The 14,286-nt window shown below is 41.8% G+C and overlaps 1 protein-coding gene across 5 annotated transcripts in view; it reads left to right on the plus strand.

The window, feature by feature from the left end:
- The window catches only part of TMTC1 (transmembrane O-mannosyltransferase targeting cadherins 1), a 210,275-nt gene that overhangs the window by 166,680 nt on the left and 29,309 nt on the right, over nucleotides 1–14,286 (plus strand). For all 5 annotated transcript variants that reach the window (XM_058191782.1, XM_058191784.1, XM_058191783.1 and 2 more), the window contains one exon: nucleotides 6,954–7,062. In XM_058191782.1, coding sequence (XP_058047765.1) covers nucleotides 6,954–7,062 — 109 coding nt within the window. The remainder of the gene's footprint in view (nucleotides 1–6,953; nucleotides 7,063–14,286) is intronic.

Here is a 14,286-nt window from a genome sequence, read left to right on the forward strand (position 1 = left end):
TCTTCTTTGTTCTAGATTGGTTCTCTCCTTGATTAATTTCCATCCATTGTTTCTTGCCTTGCCTTCTGGGCTTTGGAAAATAGATTGACTCCCTCTTCTTTGTGGCAGCCCCTCAAATATTGGAACACTGCTATCATGTTATCCCTAGTCCTTCTTTTTACTAACTAGACAAGCCCAATTCCTACACAACCATTCCTCATACGCTAATCGCTGATCATCTTTGTTGCTCATTTCTGCACTATTTGCAGAGTCTCTACATCGATCTTCTACCATCTTGACACCTCAGTCTGCACTGCAGATGTTATTCTCAGAATTCTCCACCTTCATGGTTTCCCTAGATCGCTCTGGGCACGTTGAGAATATATCTGCTGAATATAATTCTGCATTGGCGACAGGAAGGGCAGCCAGCCAGCAATCACTCAGCCTCCATTCAGTTGCCCAGACTCCACCCTGGAAGGGATTATGGGGTCATTAAAAGATGATGATGAGTTTTCCTAGACCATCCAGATGGCACTAAGTTTCAGAAAGTTGATTGTAGAGTCAAAATGAGACTACCTGAGTTGGTGTTTTAAAATAAATTATAGCAGGGGCAGAACCTGGTCTCTTACATCAGGGGTCTCCAACCTTGGTCCCTTTGCTGGCTGAGGGACTCTGGGAGTTGAAGTCCACCAGTCTTAAAGGAACCAAGGTTAGAGACCCTTGTCTTACATGGATACATCTGGTCAACATGGCCAGTGGTGAAGATTGTTTGGGGTGCAGTTCAGTAGCATTTAAAGAGCCACAGATTTCCCATCCTTGTTTTATTTTTATCCACCGCTTTCTCCTTCTTGTGCTCTTGACGACTAACACAAGAAATATCACTTGTGGGTGGACTGAGAGGGCAGGAATCAAATGTGAGAGGAATGTCTGTTTACTGTCAACAGCTACAGCAACAAATGTCTTTATCTCTGTTTGAGTTCTTGGCAGTGTTAATGGACACTTCTCCTCTCCTTGAGTTGTCAGATAAGTGGGCCACCCTAAATTGCTTTGCCTTTTTTGTCGAGCCCTATTCTCCTTGTACAGCAAAGCCAGGCAGAAGTGTTCTCCTGATATATTAGGAGGGTGGTGTCGTTTCCCACTCCCCACTCCGACGAACGAGTCAAGGAAGTCCGTGGCAAACTTGGCAACGAAGCCTCTGCAGCTTGCCAAGTCCCTTCGAGATTTATCAGGGCAGGCAGGAGTCCAAGTTGTGACTTCAGCGATAGGGTCCGGTATCAGCAAACTCGATAAGACTTTGCTTGACTCAAGGTTGGAATGCCAAAAGCAGGTCCTTTATATAGGATGTGGGGTGTGGCTCCATGACTCAGCATTTATCCAGGCCTGCCCCACCCCTCCTTCTGCTGGCGTCGCCTCTCAGATCTCCGGAAGCGAGGGTCCTCCTACTCTGAAATGTCTTCAGCTGGATCTGCTGTCAGTAATTCCATCACCTGGCTGGCTTCCTCTGACGGCTGAGCCAAAGGAACACATGCCGTATGAGTGAGACTTATCGGGCTTGTTCGTTCACTCCTGGCATCCTCTCCGGGCATGGGGCCAGGGGCGGGGGCTGGAGGCATGACAGGCCGTTCATCTTCATTATCAGACTCGGAGTCTGATAAAAGACCCGGTTGGAGACAGGAGGGGCCCGGCTGAGGAGAGAAGGGAGGACGAGTCACAACAGGCGGAAGATGAAAGGACATTCCACTCTGCCAGTACTTTTGGAAGTGAGTTTGAAATGGGGTAAATAATACTGGCTTGCAAACATTTCTCCAGCCTCAAAGATACTGATTTTGAACACTCTTTAGTGCTTGTGATAGTCATTCTTAGTGAAAGGCAACAGCAGTTGTGTTGTGCTTTGGGCAGTGTAGCTGACTCTGAAGCAGTATTTTGATTTTTTTTTTTAATGTGGACCTCTAACGTAGTTTCTCATTTCCACCCATCTGGTGTAGGAATAACAGAATGACAGAGCTGAAAGGGTCCTTGGAGGTCTTCTAGTCCCACCCCCTGCTCAGGCAGGAAACTCTATATCATTTCAGACAAATCTCTTCTTAAAAAATTCCAGTGTGGAGCATCCACAACTTCTGGAGGCAAGTTGTCCCGCTGATTAATTGTTCTGCCAGGAAATTTCTCCTTACTTCTAGGTTGCTTCTCTCCTTGATTAGTTTCCATCCATTGTTTCTTGTCCTGACTTCAGGTGATTTGGCGAATAGGTTGAGTCGTCTTCTTTGTGGCAGCCCCTTAGATATTGAAACGCTACTATTGTGTCATCCCTAATCCTTCTTTTCATTAAACTAGACATACCCAATTCCTGCAACCATTCTTCGTATGTTTTAGCCTTCACTCTCCTAATCATTTTGTTGTTCTTCTCTGCATTCTTTCTAGTCTCAATATCGTTTTTATATTGTGGTGAACAAAACTGTTTGCAATATTCCAAGTGTGGTCTTACCAGCACGTGATCTTCATTCTGTCCCTCTGTTCAAAACAGGTTAAGTGATGGCTCCTGCCTGCCCTTGCCTCAGCAGGTACCAAGGAGGCTGCACAGTGTTGAAAAACTTAGCTGCTAATAGCAATAGCACTTATATACTGCTTCACAATGCTTAACAGCCCTCTATAGGGCTATTTACAGAGTCAGCCTATTGCCCCCAACAATCTGGATCCTCATTTTACTGACCTTGGAAGGATGGAAGGCTGAATCGACCTTGAACTGGTGACAATTGAACTGCCAAACTGCTGGCAGTCGGCAGTCAGCATAATTAGCCTGCAATACTGCATTCTCACCACTATGCCACCATGGCTCTTGTCAGATATGATCAGATGCTGGTTCTTCTACACTTGCATACAAAATAATTTGTGAATATCATAAAACGAGTGGAGAGGTGCTTATGTCCTGCGTTACCTTTAATGGAGTGGTGAAATCCAATTTTTTTTACTACCGGTTCTGTGGGCATGGCTTGGTGGGCATGGCAGGGGAAGGATACTGCAAAATCTCCATTCCCACCCTTCTCCAGGGGAAGGATACTGCAAAATCCCCATTCCCTCACCACACCAGGAAGAAGGATACTGCAAAATCTCCATTCCCATCCCACTCTGGGGCCAGCCAGTGGTGGTATTTGCCGGTTCTCTGAACTATTCAAAATTTCTGCTACCGGTTCTCCAGAACCTGTCAGAACCTGTTGAATTTCACCCCTGCTTTAATGGTATTTTCTACTCTGCCATTTCAGGATTCATTCCCCTATTTTGTTCGCCAGACCTATGTTAATTGAAATTGAGATATTTGCAGCAAGCGGCGTAATCCCTTGAAACTTACTATAGGTGTAAGAGGGCATAATGTTAGAGCCTAGGTTCAGTAACATGGTGAGTAAAGTACAGGCAAACCAATCACTTGAACGTTGTCTAGAACACTATTGCTAAGGTTTTAGATCCTGGCAAGTGTAGACAGGGATGATTTAGCTTCTTAATATCCACTGTTTTCTTAGGGTTCCTGACTTAAGCAGAATTCAGAATCATGAAGACTTTTGAACTTGCTGGTATCTCATAATAAGCTTCATTGAGTACCTCTTGCTTTTAAAATAATGAAAACCTACATTGTAAGCCGCCCTGAGTCTTCGGAGAAGGGCGGGGTATAAATGTAAACAAAAAAAAAAAAAAAATTCAATGTAAACAAAAATAAGGGTGTGTGTGTGTGTGTGTGTGTGTGTGTGTGTATATATATATATATATATGCCTTCATGTGTCTTAAAGAACAAATACTGTATTGTAGGTGTGATTGTGGTGAAATTATAGCGATAGCAATAGCACTTAGACTTGTAGGCTTCCCCTTAGTGCTTTACAGCACTCTCTTGCATTTTACAATGTCGGCATATGGCCCCCAACAATCTGGGGTCCTCATTTTACTGACCTTGGAAGGATTGAGGCTGAATCAACCTCGAATCCCATCAGGATCGAACTCCTAGCTGTGGGCAGAGTTAGTCTGCAAGACTTCACTCTAACCACTGTGCTGCCAGAGCTCTTTGAGAAATTATGGGCATTTATTAATTTGATTATTTGAGTTTGCCATATTTATTGACTGTGGTTTTAAAAATGTGTTTAGTTATGTAAAATGAATGGAAAGGATACAGCTGTAACAGAGGCAGATACTTTAAACAACGTTAATTTGTTCGCCTGCAAGGGTTCCTATACACTGTCACTTGCTTCTTCTATCTGAAAATGCCAGGGATTCAATTCGAAGCACATCTGTAACGAGTTGTGGTTTCCTTCTGTGTTAACATCACACTATCTTTGCTGAAGAATTATACAGTGAAGTATACAATCTACTTTTTTCATTGCTTGGGGTTGATTTAGATTGAATGGCACCGATTTAGGAAAAAAACCTATAAAATAAGTATTCTGCCAGTTGTTGCTCTGCCAGTTGTTTTACTTTATAGGTGCTTAATTGTAGTTCTGAAAAAGAAAGTTGTAGGTATACAATGAAGTCCATCAACAACAATCTGGCTGTTGTTAACATATGAAATAAACAATAGTGAAATTATCTCAAAATGGTCTTGATGTGCAAAATGCTCATGATTTATTGCTTTCAATTATCTTGTTTTACCCAGGTCCCGGATGTTAGCCTGTCATTATTTTATTAGTTCCCAGAACCTTCTTGTCACAGATTTAGCATCCATTTGTGGAAATAATTTATTTTATTTTATTTTTAATTTCATTTATTTATGAAATTACTGTGCCCATCACACTTACAAGGTTCCAAGTAATACATCCCATTCAATAAGAACTCTGAGGCAGGCAAGTTCCTCAAAAAACTTTTTATTAAAGGTAAAGGTTCCTCTTGCACATATGTGCTAGTTGTTCCTGACTCTAGGGGGCGGTGCTCATCTCCATTTCAAAGCCGAAGAGCCAGCGCTGTCTGAAGATGCCTCTGTGGTCATGTGGCCGGCATGACTAAACGCCAAAGGCACACGGAACGCTGTTACCTTCCCACCAAAGGTGGTCCCTATTTTTCTACTTGCATTTTTCATGAGCTTTCGAACTGCTAGGTTGACAGAAGCTGGGACAAGTTGTGTCCCAGGCTGTGTCAACCCTGAAGCAGTGAGAAAAGAAATCTCCCTAGAAACTACAAAAAAGAAAATGGCCACAGTTCAGCCAACTTCAGGGTTGACACACACTTGCATGATACTATAATACTGCTATGAAAGCAATGCAGAGTATATAGAATAGAATAGAATTTTTTTTTTTATTGGCCAAGTGTGATTGGACACACTAGGAATTTATCTTGGTGCATATGCTCTCAGTGTACATAAAAGAAAAGAATTCTAAGGTACAATACTTACACTTAATGATAGTCATAGGCTACAATTAAGCAATCAGGAAACAATTATAGTATAAATCGTAAGGATATAAGCAACAAAGTTATAGTCATAAGTGGAAGGAAATGGGTGATGGGAACGATGAGAAGTTTAATAATAGTGCAGATTTAGTAAATAGTTTGACAGTGTTGAGGGAATTATTTGTTTAGCAGAGTGATGGCGTTCGGGAAAAAACTGCTCTTGTGTCTAGTTGTTCTGGTGTGCAGTGCTCTATATTTGAAAGACTCCGGATTGAAAGAAAATGGGCGTGGGTTTAAAACCAAAGGAAGAAACAATCTGAACTATACCGATGGCACTGCTTTGACATGTGAATATGCAAATGATCTACAATGAAAGTCAATAACTTTCTAGTAATGAAAGCCACTCCTATTAAATATTAAAAAAACAACCATCCTAACAACAATAGTACAACAACCAATTTTAGAACGGACAATGGACATATTGAAGTGAAAATAAATACCTTTTGGTGTCAACTATCAAAAGTAAAAGAACTAAGAATCAAGAATTAAACAGCAGAGAAGCTCTAGGTCAGGGGTGTCCAAACTTGGCAACTTTAAGACTTGTGGACTTCAACTCCCAGAATTGGAGTTGCTATGCTGGCTGAGGAATTCTGGGAGTTGAAGTCCACAAGTCTTAAAGTTGCCAAGTTTGGACATCCCTGCTCTAGGTAAACCCTTGGGGAAAAATGTTCAGGTGTGGTGTGGTTTTCCTTGTGACACTCTCTGGAAATAAACAGTTGGACTTTGAGAAAGTAGGATACAAAGATTGCAGTACTGATGCTTTGGAATTTTGGTATGGTAAATGGACTCAGTTATAGCAGCAGTGGATACCCTGTTGAAAACTAAAAGACCCATTGGGAAAATCTCTCCATGTTGATTTAAGTCCACATAGCTGGGGGTCATGCTCCATTGAGCTAAGAATCAACATTGACTTGATGACACATCGTCACCAATGAAAGATATTTTTGCATGATTTGTATTCTATCCCAGCATTGTTAAATAATGCTGTCTGCAGCATTTTTGAAGGTTAGGAGAATGCCTTTTTCCTTTCTTCTTGGAGCACCAGGCAGATTGCTTGAGAAAAAAAGGTTTAGATAAATTACTGAATCTCTTGAGCAGAGTCTTTCTCTCCCCCCACTCTCTCTCTCTTTCTCTCCCTCTCTCCCCCCTCCCTCCTTCCCCCCCATTCCCCTAGTCTTCTGTTTTGACTGAGATTCTTTGGGTAGTTTGTATTGCCTGGTTTAATAATAATAATTTTAAAGAAGAGTTGAAAAGCAGGAAAAGGCGATTTTGTGAATATTTCATAGGCTATTCAACAGAAGAGAACAGAAGCATTTGCCAACAGGTGGCACAAAACATTTACGTATCCAAGCCCCTCTCCCCCACCCATTCACCCAGCCAGGATCTGGAATCTAATACTCTCCCAGTAGACACTCAACAGAAGAACTTAATTATTTAGTCTTTTCTAGAGAGGTTGTTTTGAGTATGTTAACTGTGTGATTTAATCAATAGACAAGCTGAGTAAATTATTCAAAGAGCTGTCTTTGCTACCCTCTCCCTGTTATTTGACTTTCAGGAATCAAGGGAAGAAAGAGGAAGCAGTTCTCCTCCTGAGAAATTCCATTCAGTATGGACCAGATTTTTCCGATGCCTATTCTAGTCTCGCTTCACTCTTGGCTGAACAGGTAACTGAAAAGGTTCAGAGCCATATTTTACTAACTCGAACCTTCCTGATATGCTGGGCTTCCATTTTCATGATTTCCATTGTTTCACACAATGTCTAGAACTTAGGGGGGGCAGCAGGAGTCCTATGCCTCTGAAGGGCACTGGATTGGAAAAGCTCATCTAGACCAGGAGTCACCAACTTTTTGGACCTCAGGGACCACTAAATTCATAATTTTAAATCCCGTGGACCAGTAATGTGGATTTTTTAAAAAGATAAATAGTATTTAGTGCAATATAAAAAATGAAAATAATTTTTCTGTGGACCGAAAATTTTCTCGCGGACCACCAGTGGTCCACAGACCACCAGCTGACCACTGATCTAGACTATGCCTTGTTGGTATTGCATTTTTATACTATTGTATATGAAAGTGGACCTCCAAAGAGAGATGTGTCCTGCATAGGAGAAAGAAAATAAATAACAATATTTCAAATGAAAACAATCACACACACACACACATACACACACACACACACACGGAATTCTCCCCACCCTTCCCCTTTCCTTCTCAACAGGCTGTTGCTGGGTGGGAGAGGGACAAAGGGATTGGCTGGGAAATTGTCACAATGTTAAAAATGAATAGAACTGTGGTGGCACAGTGGTTAGAATGCAGAATTGCAGGCTAATTCTGCTGGCTGCTGGCTGCCAGCTGTTCGGCAGTTCGATTCTCACCAGCTCAAGGTCGACCCAGCTTTCCATCCTTCCGAGGTCGGTAAAATGAGGACCCAGATTGTTGGGGGCAATATGCTGATTCTGTAAACCAGTTAGAGAGGGTTGTAAAGCACTGTGAAGGGGTATATAAGTTTACTTGCTATTGCTGTCATGTGACTGCAGCAACAGCCCAGCCACATAGCAGCAGACAGTAATACTGAAGCAGCCACAACTTATCAAAATGTTATTCCTGTGGGAGTCAAGCATCCTGGATTTTGGACACATTCTGTATGTATTAGAGGTACCGTGGTTCAGAAATTCTTGCTCTTCAAGGAACTGTTTCATCCAGTTAAATGTCTTTCTGAATAGAAAATACAAACAGAAATAAAGAGAATGGAAAAATGGGAAAAGAAAGGGAATAGGGGAAATAAGTGAGGAAGGGAGAAAAAGAAAAAAGAAATTAAAAAACAGTGACTTTTGACTTTTTTTGATCCAGTAAGTACATAGTAAAGTTATAGTAACAACTTTTTAGTGATGCCAAATAATAACAACCAGTCATTTCTATAACAATAAGGTACTTAACTGTCAAAATCCAATCAAAATTTTAGTTTTTTATTTCATTCAGAAAGTCCAGAAGCTATTTAAGCACAAAGCTATTCACATTCTTGTCCCTAATTAATCAGCTTCACCATCTTTGCCAGTTCCACCATTTTTTTCAGGTCATTCCTCCATTGAGGGCCTAGGATTTGTCCTTAAAGAGTTAAAAATCATAATATCTATGTTAGTGCTCTGAAATAAGCAACTGAATAATTATAGATATTAGATTTATCCTTAAAGAGAAAAACAGGAGGGATTTTTTTAATGTTTTAGGGACATCCTGATATAGTATGTTTTCCCAAATCATCTAAGAATCTACAGAATACAGAATAACAGAGTTGGAAGAGACCTTGGAGGTCTTCTAATCCAACACTCTGCTCAGGCAGGAAACCTCGTACCATTTCAGACACAACTCTTGTCCAATCTCTTCTTAAAAACTTCCATAGTTGGAACAATCACAACTTCTGGAGGCAAGTCATTCCACCAATTAATTGTTCTGTCAAGAAATTTCTCCTTAGTTCTAGGTTGCTTCTCTCTTTGATTAGTTTCCATCAGTGGTGAAATCCAAATTTTTTTACTACAGGTTCTGTGGGCGTGGCTTGGTGGCCGTGGTGTGGCTTGGTGGCCATGGCAGGGGAAGGATACTGCAAAATCTCCATTTCTACCCCACTCTGGGGCCAGCCAGAAGTGGCATTTGCCGGTTCTCTGAACTACTCAAATTTTCCGCTACCGGTTCTCCAGAACCTGTCAGAATCTGCTGGATTTCACCCCTGGTTTCCATCCATTGCTTCTTATCCTGCCTTCAGGTACTTTGGAGAATAGCTTGACCCATTCTTCTTTGTGGCAACCCCTTAGATATTGAAACACTGATATCATGTCACCTAGTTCTTTTCATTAAACTAGACATACCCAATTCAATCTAAAATGGAAGGTGTTGGTCTCATGCTCCTGGAATTGTAAAAGAAGCACATGATTAATGTTCTTTGCTCAAAGGCAAGGGTGAAATCCAGCAGCTTCTGACAGGTTCTAGAAAACCGGTAGTGGAAATTTTGAGCAGTTCGGAGAATCGGTAGCGGAAATTTTAAGTAGTTCAGGGAACCGGCAATTACCAGGTCTGGCTGGCCCCAGAGTGGGGTGGGAATGGAGATTTTGCAATATCCTTCCTCTTCCATGCCCACCAAGCCACGCCCACAGAACCGGTAGTAAAAAAAAATTGGATTTCACCACTGCTCAAAGGGGTTGAGGAAGTCCATGTAATGACCTTGTCCTCCTCTTTCAAGTCAGAGAAGACTTGAAAAGAGAATAACTTTTAATAGAAATTAGTTACCTTGGTAAGCTCCAGAGTTAATCAGAGGCTTCTGGTGTTTCTGATAATTTTGCACCTTTCATCAGGCTATTTTTTTTCAAGCCAGAAAATTGGCTTATCATTCTTGTAAACTTCAAAGTAACACTATAAAATTCTCCTTAAAAATGTTTACTGTCTCTTTCCTAGAGAAAAACCTGTTTCCATGGAAATGCTTAGCAGACTCAAATGTTCCAAAGGTAGCAGTTGATTTAGTTGTACGTTTGATGTAGCTCATGGACTTTGTGTCAGGTTATGTACACAGTAATCCTCCCCTTACGACTCCAAATGGGATCAAAACTTCCGTTGTTAAGCAAGAGAGTTTTTAAGCAATCTCCAGGAGGTGTGGAGGTGTTGTATTTTGTAGTGCCTGCCCATCTTCCTAGCACCTGTCTGTGGCACCAGCCTTACCCACCCATAGCTCCTACCCACCGGCCCGCTCGGCTGGAGCACAGTTTCAGTGGTGTAAACAGGCACTTCTGGATTTCCACTTCTTCCTACAATTGCGGTCAGGTGAAGTCCTCGCTTAACAACCCACATAGTCTTTGCTTAACAGTGGCAATTGGGACTGGTGAGATTGTCATTTGTAAGTGATGTGGCCACATGACGTCCTTTATGACCACATCCTTTAGTGATGGAAATTACTAGTGCCAATTACTGTTGTAACCTGAGGACTATCTCTATCCTACTGAAAGCAGCTCTCCAGACACCTGTTCAGAAGCCTTTCTCTTCACCTGTAGCTGTAGGCACTAACAATTGAAGACACCATCTTCAAAAAACATGTTGATAGACAACATTTCAAATATCACCAGTATAATGACTGTAAAGCTGTGATGGTGAACCTACACGCGGAGCCATGTCGGCTGGCGCAAGCAGCGTCACCTGTTCCTCTTCCAGGTTTCTGGCATCATGCGCATGCGATGATCAGCTGGTCTTCCGGTTTCCATTGTGTGCATGCACACCGGACAGCTGATCATCACACGCACATGCACACCAGTAACAAGTAACCAGAAGACAAGCTGGAGGATGCGCATGCGCGTACCAGAAACCAGATGTTTATTTCCCAGCATGCACATACCCACCGGGCAGCTTCTCTTCCGGGTCGCGTCCCTGCTGAGCACGTGTGCACCCTCCCTTTTCGACTGTTGGTGCTGAAAAGGTTTACCATCATTGCTACAAAGCAATGCAGGGATGGATGGGCAAAGAGCATGCACTTTGCTCTTTCAAAAGCATCACAAAACTGAGAGTGGACCCACGAGCAGCAAAAAGCCTGATAGGAAGTGTGTTGCTTTATGAACTGTAGTTGAAAAGAGTATCGGAACTTGAGTATAAGGAATGAGGCAGGAACCAACATTACTTCTGCTATGCTAGAAAGACTATTATGCCAGCATAGATCAGGTCTTCCAAGGTCATTAGGAGAATGGCCAAATTCCATTATCTTGGAAACATGGAAGGCAAAATCCAGAAACATAGACATATATGAGGGCCTTGATTTCTTTTTATATGGGGCTTCATTCTTGTTTTCAACAAAAAGAACTAATTTTGTTAAGTTGTTCCATGAGCCTCTGAATCATCTTTTACAACATCCTTCCTGTTGAAGACTACTTCAGCTTCAATCACAACAATACACGAGCACACAATAGACTTAAGCTTAATGTGAACAGCTCCAATCTTGACTGCAGAAAATATGACTTCAGTAACAGAGTTGCTAATGCCTGGAATGCACTACCTGACTCTGTGGTCTCTTCCCAAAATCCCCAAAGCTTTAACCAAAAACTATCTACTGTTGACCTCACCCCATTCCTAAGAGGTCTGTAAGGGGCGTGCATAGGAGCACCAGAGTGCCTACCGTTCCTGTCCTAATGTTCCCTTTGATTGCATCCAATTTCATATAGTTATTACATACTTATGGTTTTATATATATGCTTATATATCATATAGTTATTTCATGCTTATGCTTATATATAATGTTGTGACAAATAAAATAAATAGAAAAATAAATAAAAATAAATCCTTGAATATGGGGTAAAGTATTCGGAGAACTAAGTTTTACAACTGTGCCCGATGAGAAGCCTTCTTCTTTTTCTGGAGAGCAACTCAGAGTTAAATGTACTTAGTTGGGATAAATGAATCCCACTAATCTTGTCTTTATTCCTGATGGCTTCTGAGACACATCCATTTTGGCAAGAGAACAGACGTGATTTGCCATTACCTTCCCCCAGGAGGTATTTTTCCCTCCAACTTCTCATTCTAGTCTACTGCTCTGGTATTCCATGGAGATATTCCATCCAAGTCTTTAGCTACAACCAACCCTGCTTAGTTTCCAAGTTAAATCTGCCACCTGGTGAGACTTCATGAGTTTTAATGAAGAGTGACTTAACATCGTTCTGTTCCTTCAAAGCTTCAGAATGGATTGCGGGAGACGGAACAATCCCAGTCCCCAAAATGAATTACAGTGGAAGTTCAATGCAACTTCCAAACTTTTTATTTCCCAGGTCTGTTCATTGCCAGATTTAACAGATTAACAGAGTTGGAATGGACCTTATAGGTCATCTAGTCCAGCCCCCCGTCAAGCAGGAGACCCTACACCATTTCTGACAAATGGCAGTCCAATCTTTTCTTGAAAGTCTCAAGTGATGAAGCTCCCATAACCTCCGAAGGCAGCTTCTGTTCCATTGGTTGATTGTTCTCACTGTCAGAAAGTTCCTCCTCATTTCTAGGTTGAATCTCTCCTTGGTCAGTTTCCATCCATTATTCCTTGTCTGGCCTTCAGGTGCTTTGTCAAAGTGAACTTTGACAATTGACTGTCACAGTCCTCACTTTTGCCTCCATCCACTTCTGGTAGGACTTTGCTGCCAAAAGCTACTCAGACTTTTTATCATTCTGACCATGTCATCCTTTTCTTATATGCCAGTGTTTCTCAACCTAGGCAACTTCAAGATGTGTAGACTTCAACTCCCAGAATTCCATGCTGGCTGGAGAACTCTAGGAGTGGTTGAAGCCTTTACATGCTTTCTGCCTACTTCCAGAGCATGCATACACCCTTTCCCCCATGTTCTCTCCGCCTTACCTCACCTCTCTGTACTGAAAACCCAACACATCGCTTTTTCTGACCTTCCCCAGCTTTAATCCTCCAAAGGTCTTCTTATTCCATGAGGTAATCTCTCATTGTTCCTCCCAGAATGATGTCTCCGTTTAACCTGCCTCTCTTGCTTCCTTTTTTGTCTTTTCTCAATCCCTGCTGTGTGTAGGAAGCCTTTGGCTCACCCTTTAATGCTTGTGCTTTATGATATAAATGTGTAATTGAAATTCTCTCTTCCCTGTGCAGTTGTGGAAAAAAAAACCTTACTCTCATATATCAGTAGTTCTGTAACATTTATAATGTCTGCATGTGTGTCACATAGAAATTAATAGGAGAGCAAGGACCAGAATTCTATTCCAAGCAACCAGTTATAGTCCTGAAATTGTAATAATGTTAGACTAATGATGCCTGGGGCACCAGGTTCAGGAAAAGAGATCTAGATTACTGGAAGCATACGTTTGTCTTAGACTACGGTTCTCTGTTGTCAGCCGTTCCTTTCAACCATCAGAATTTTGCTTCCACTGCAAATGTCCAGCAGATAAAATCCCCTGCTTCCAGGGCAATATCTAAGCTGGGTTGGTTGATTTTCCACTTGACGTTTAAAGGATTCTTTTAAGTGACATAAATCCGTAGCAAATTGGCATGCATCATACTTGCTCCTAACAGTAGATACCTTGAAGCCCCATCAAGGCCCTTAGTGAGCAGCAGAGAATACAATGGGGAAACGAGTTTACTTTCTGCTAAATGGCTGTTTTGTAAGCAGCCACACACTTTAGAAGGGCTGTTTTGTATACAGACATCTCTTGCGGCACTTGTTTTGTGTGTGTATCCTTAAAGTCTACAATCAGTGACTTTTCTTATCTAACCCAGAGGTCTAATTCCAGTTTACCAAGCCTTGTGAAGGTTTCCTTTTCTTCAAAGGCTGCCCTGGATGTTATTAACCCCACTTGAATTTGAATGCACACATTCCCATTTAGTGTCTATGGTTAATTTTTTGCAAGCCCAAAACATAAATTTAGCCTTGTTTGGTCAAATTTGGGAAATCGTTCATTTTGAAAAAGCGATTTTGAATGAAATCAGTTCAGAATATCTAGCTGTGTCATAATCTTGGAGATTAACTCGTACAGAATTCTAAAAAGGCCTTTACTTCTTAACAAACGTGAGCAGGTAGCTGTAATTTGAAACAAATTTCCCTGCAGTTAAGTCCCACAGAACTAAATCGGTCTAACTTATAGATAGAGATAGGATTGCCTTCTGAAAGGTTCAAATTACTGCAATTGACTCCACATGGGGTTTTGAAGGTTACTTAGAAGCTAGACATGTCCAGAATGCAGTGGTCTGTTTATTGGCTATATACCTTGACACATTACTATAGCACAGTGGTGGGGAACCTTTTTCTCGTCGTTTGCCGAAAGTGTGCGCATGCGCAAGGGCGTGCACACGTGCCTGCACCCATAATGCAATGCGGGGGGCCCTGTGCATGCACACATGACCCCCCCATGCTTCCCCGCCCC

This window comes from Ahaetulla prasina, chromosome 7, assembly GCF_028640845.1.
Source record: "Ahaetulla prasina isolate Xishuangbanna chromosome 7, ASM2864084v1, whole genome shotgun sequence".
NCBI lineage: Eukaryota > Metazoa > Chordata > Lepidosauria > Squamata > Colubridae > Ahaetulla > Ahaetulla prasina.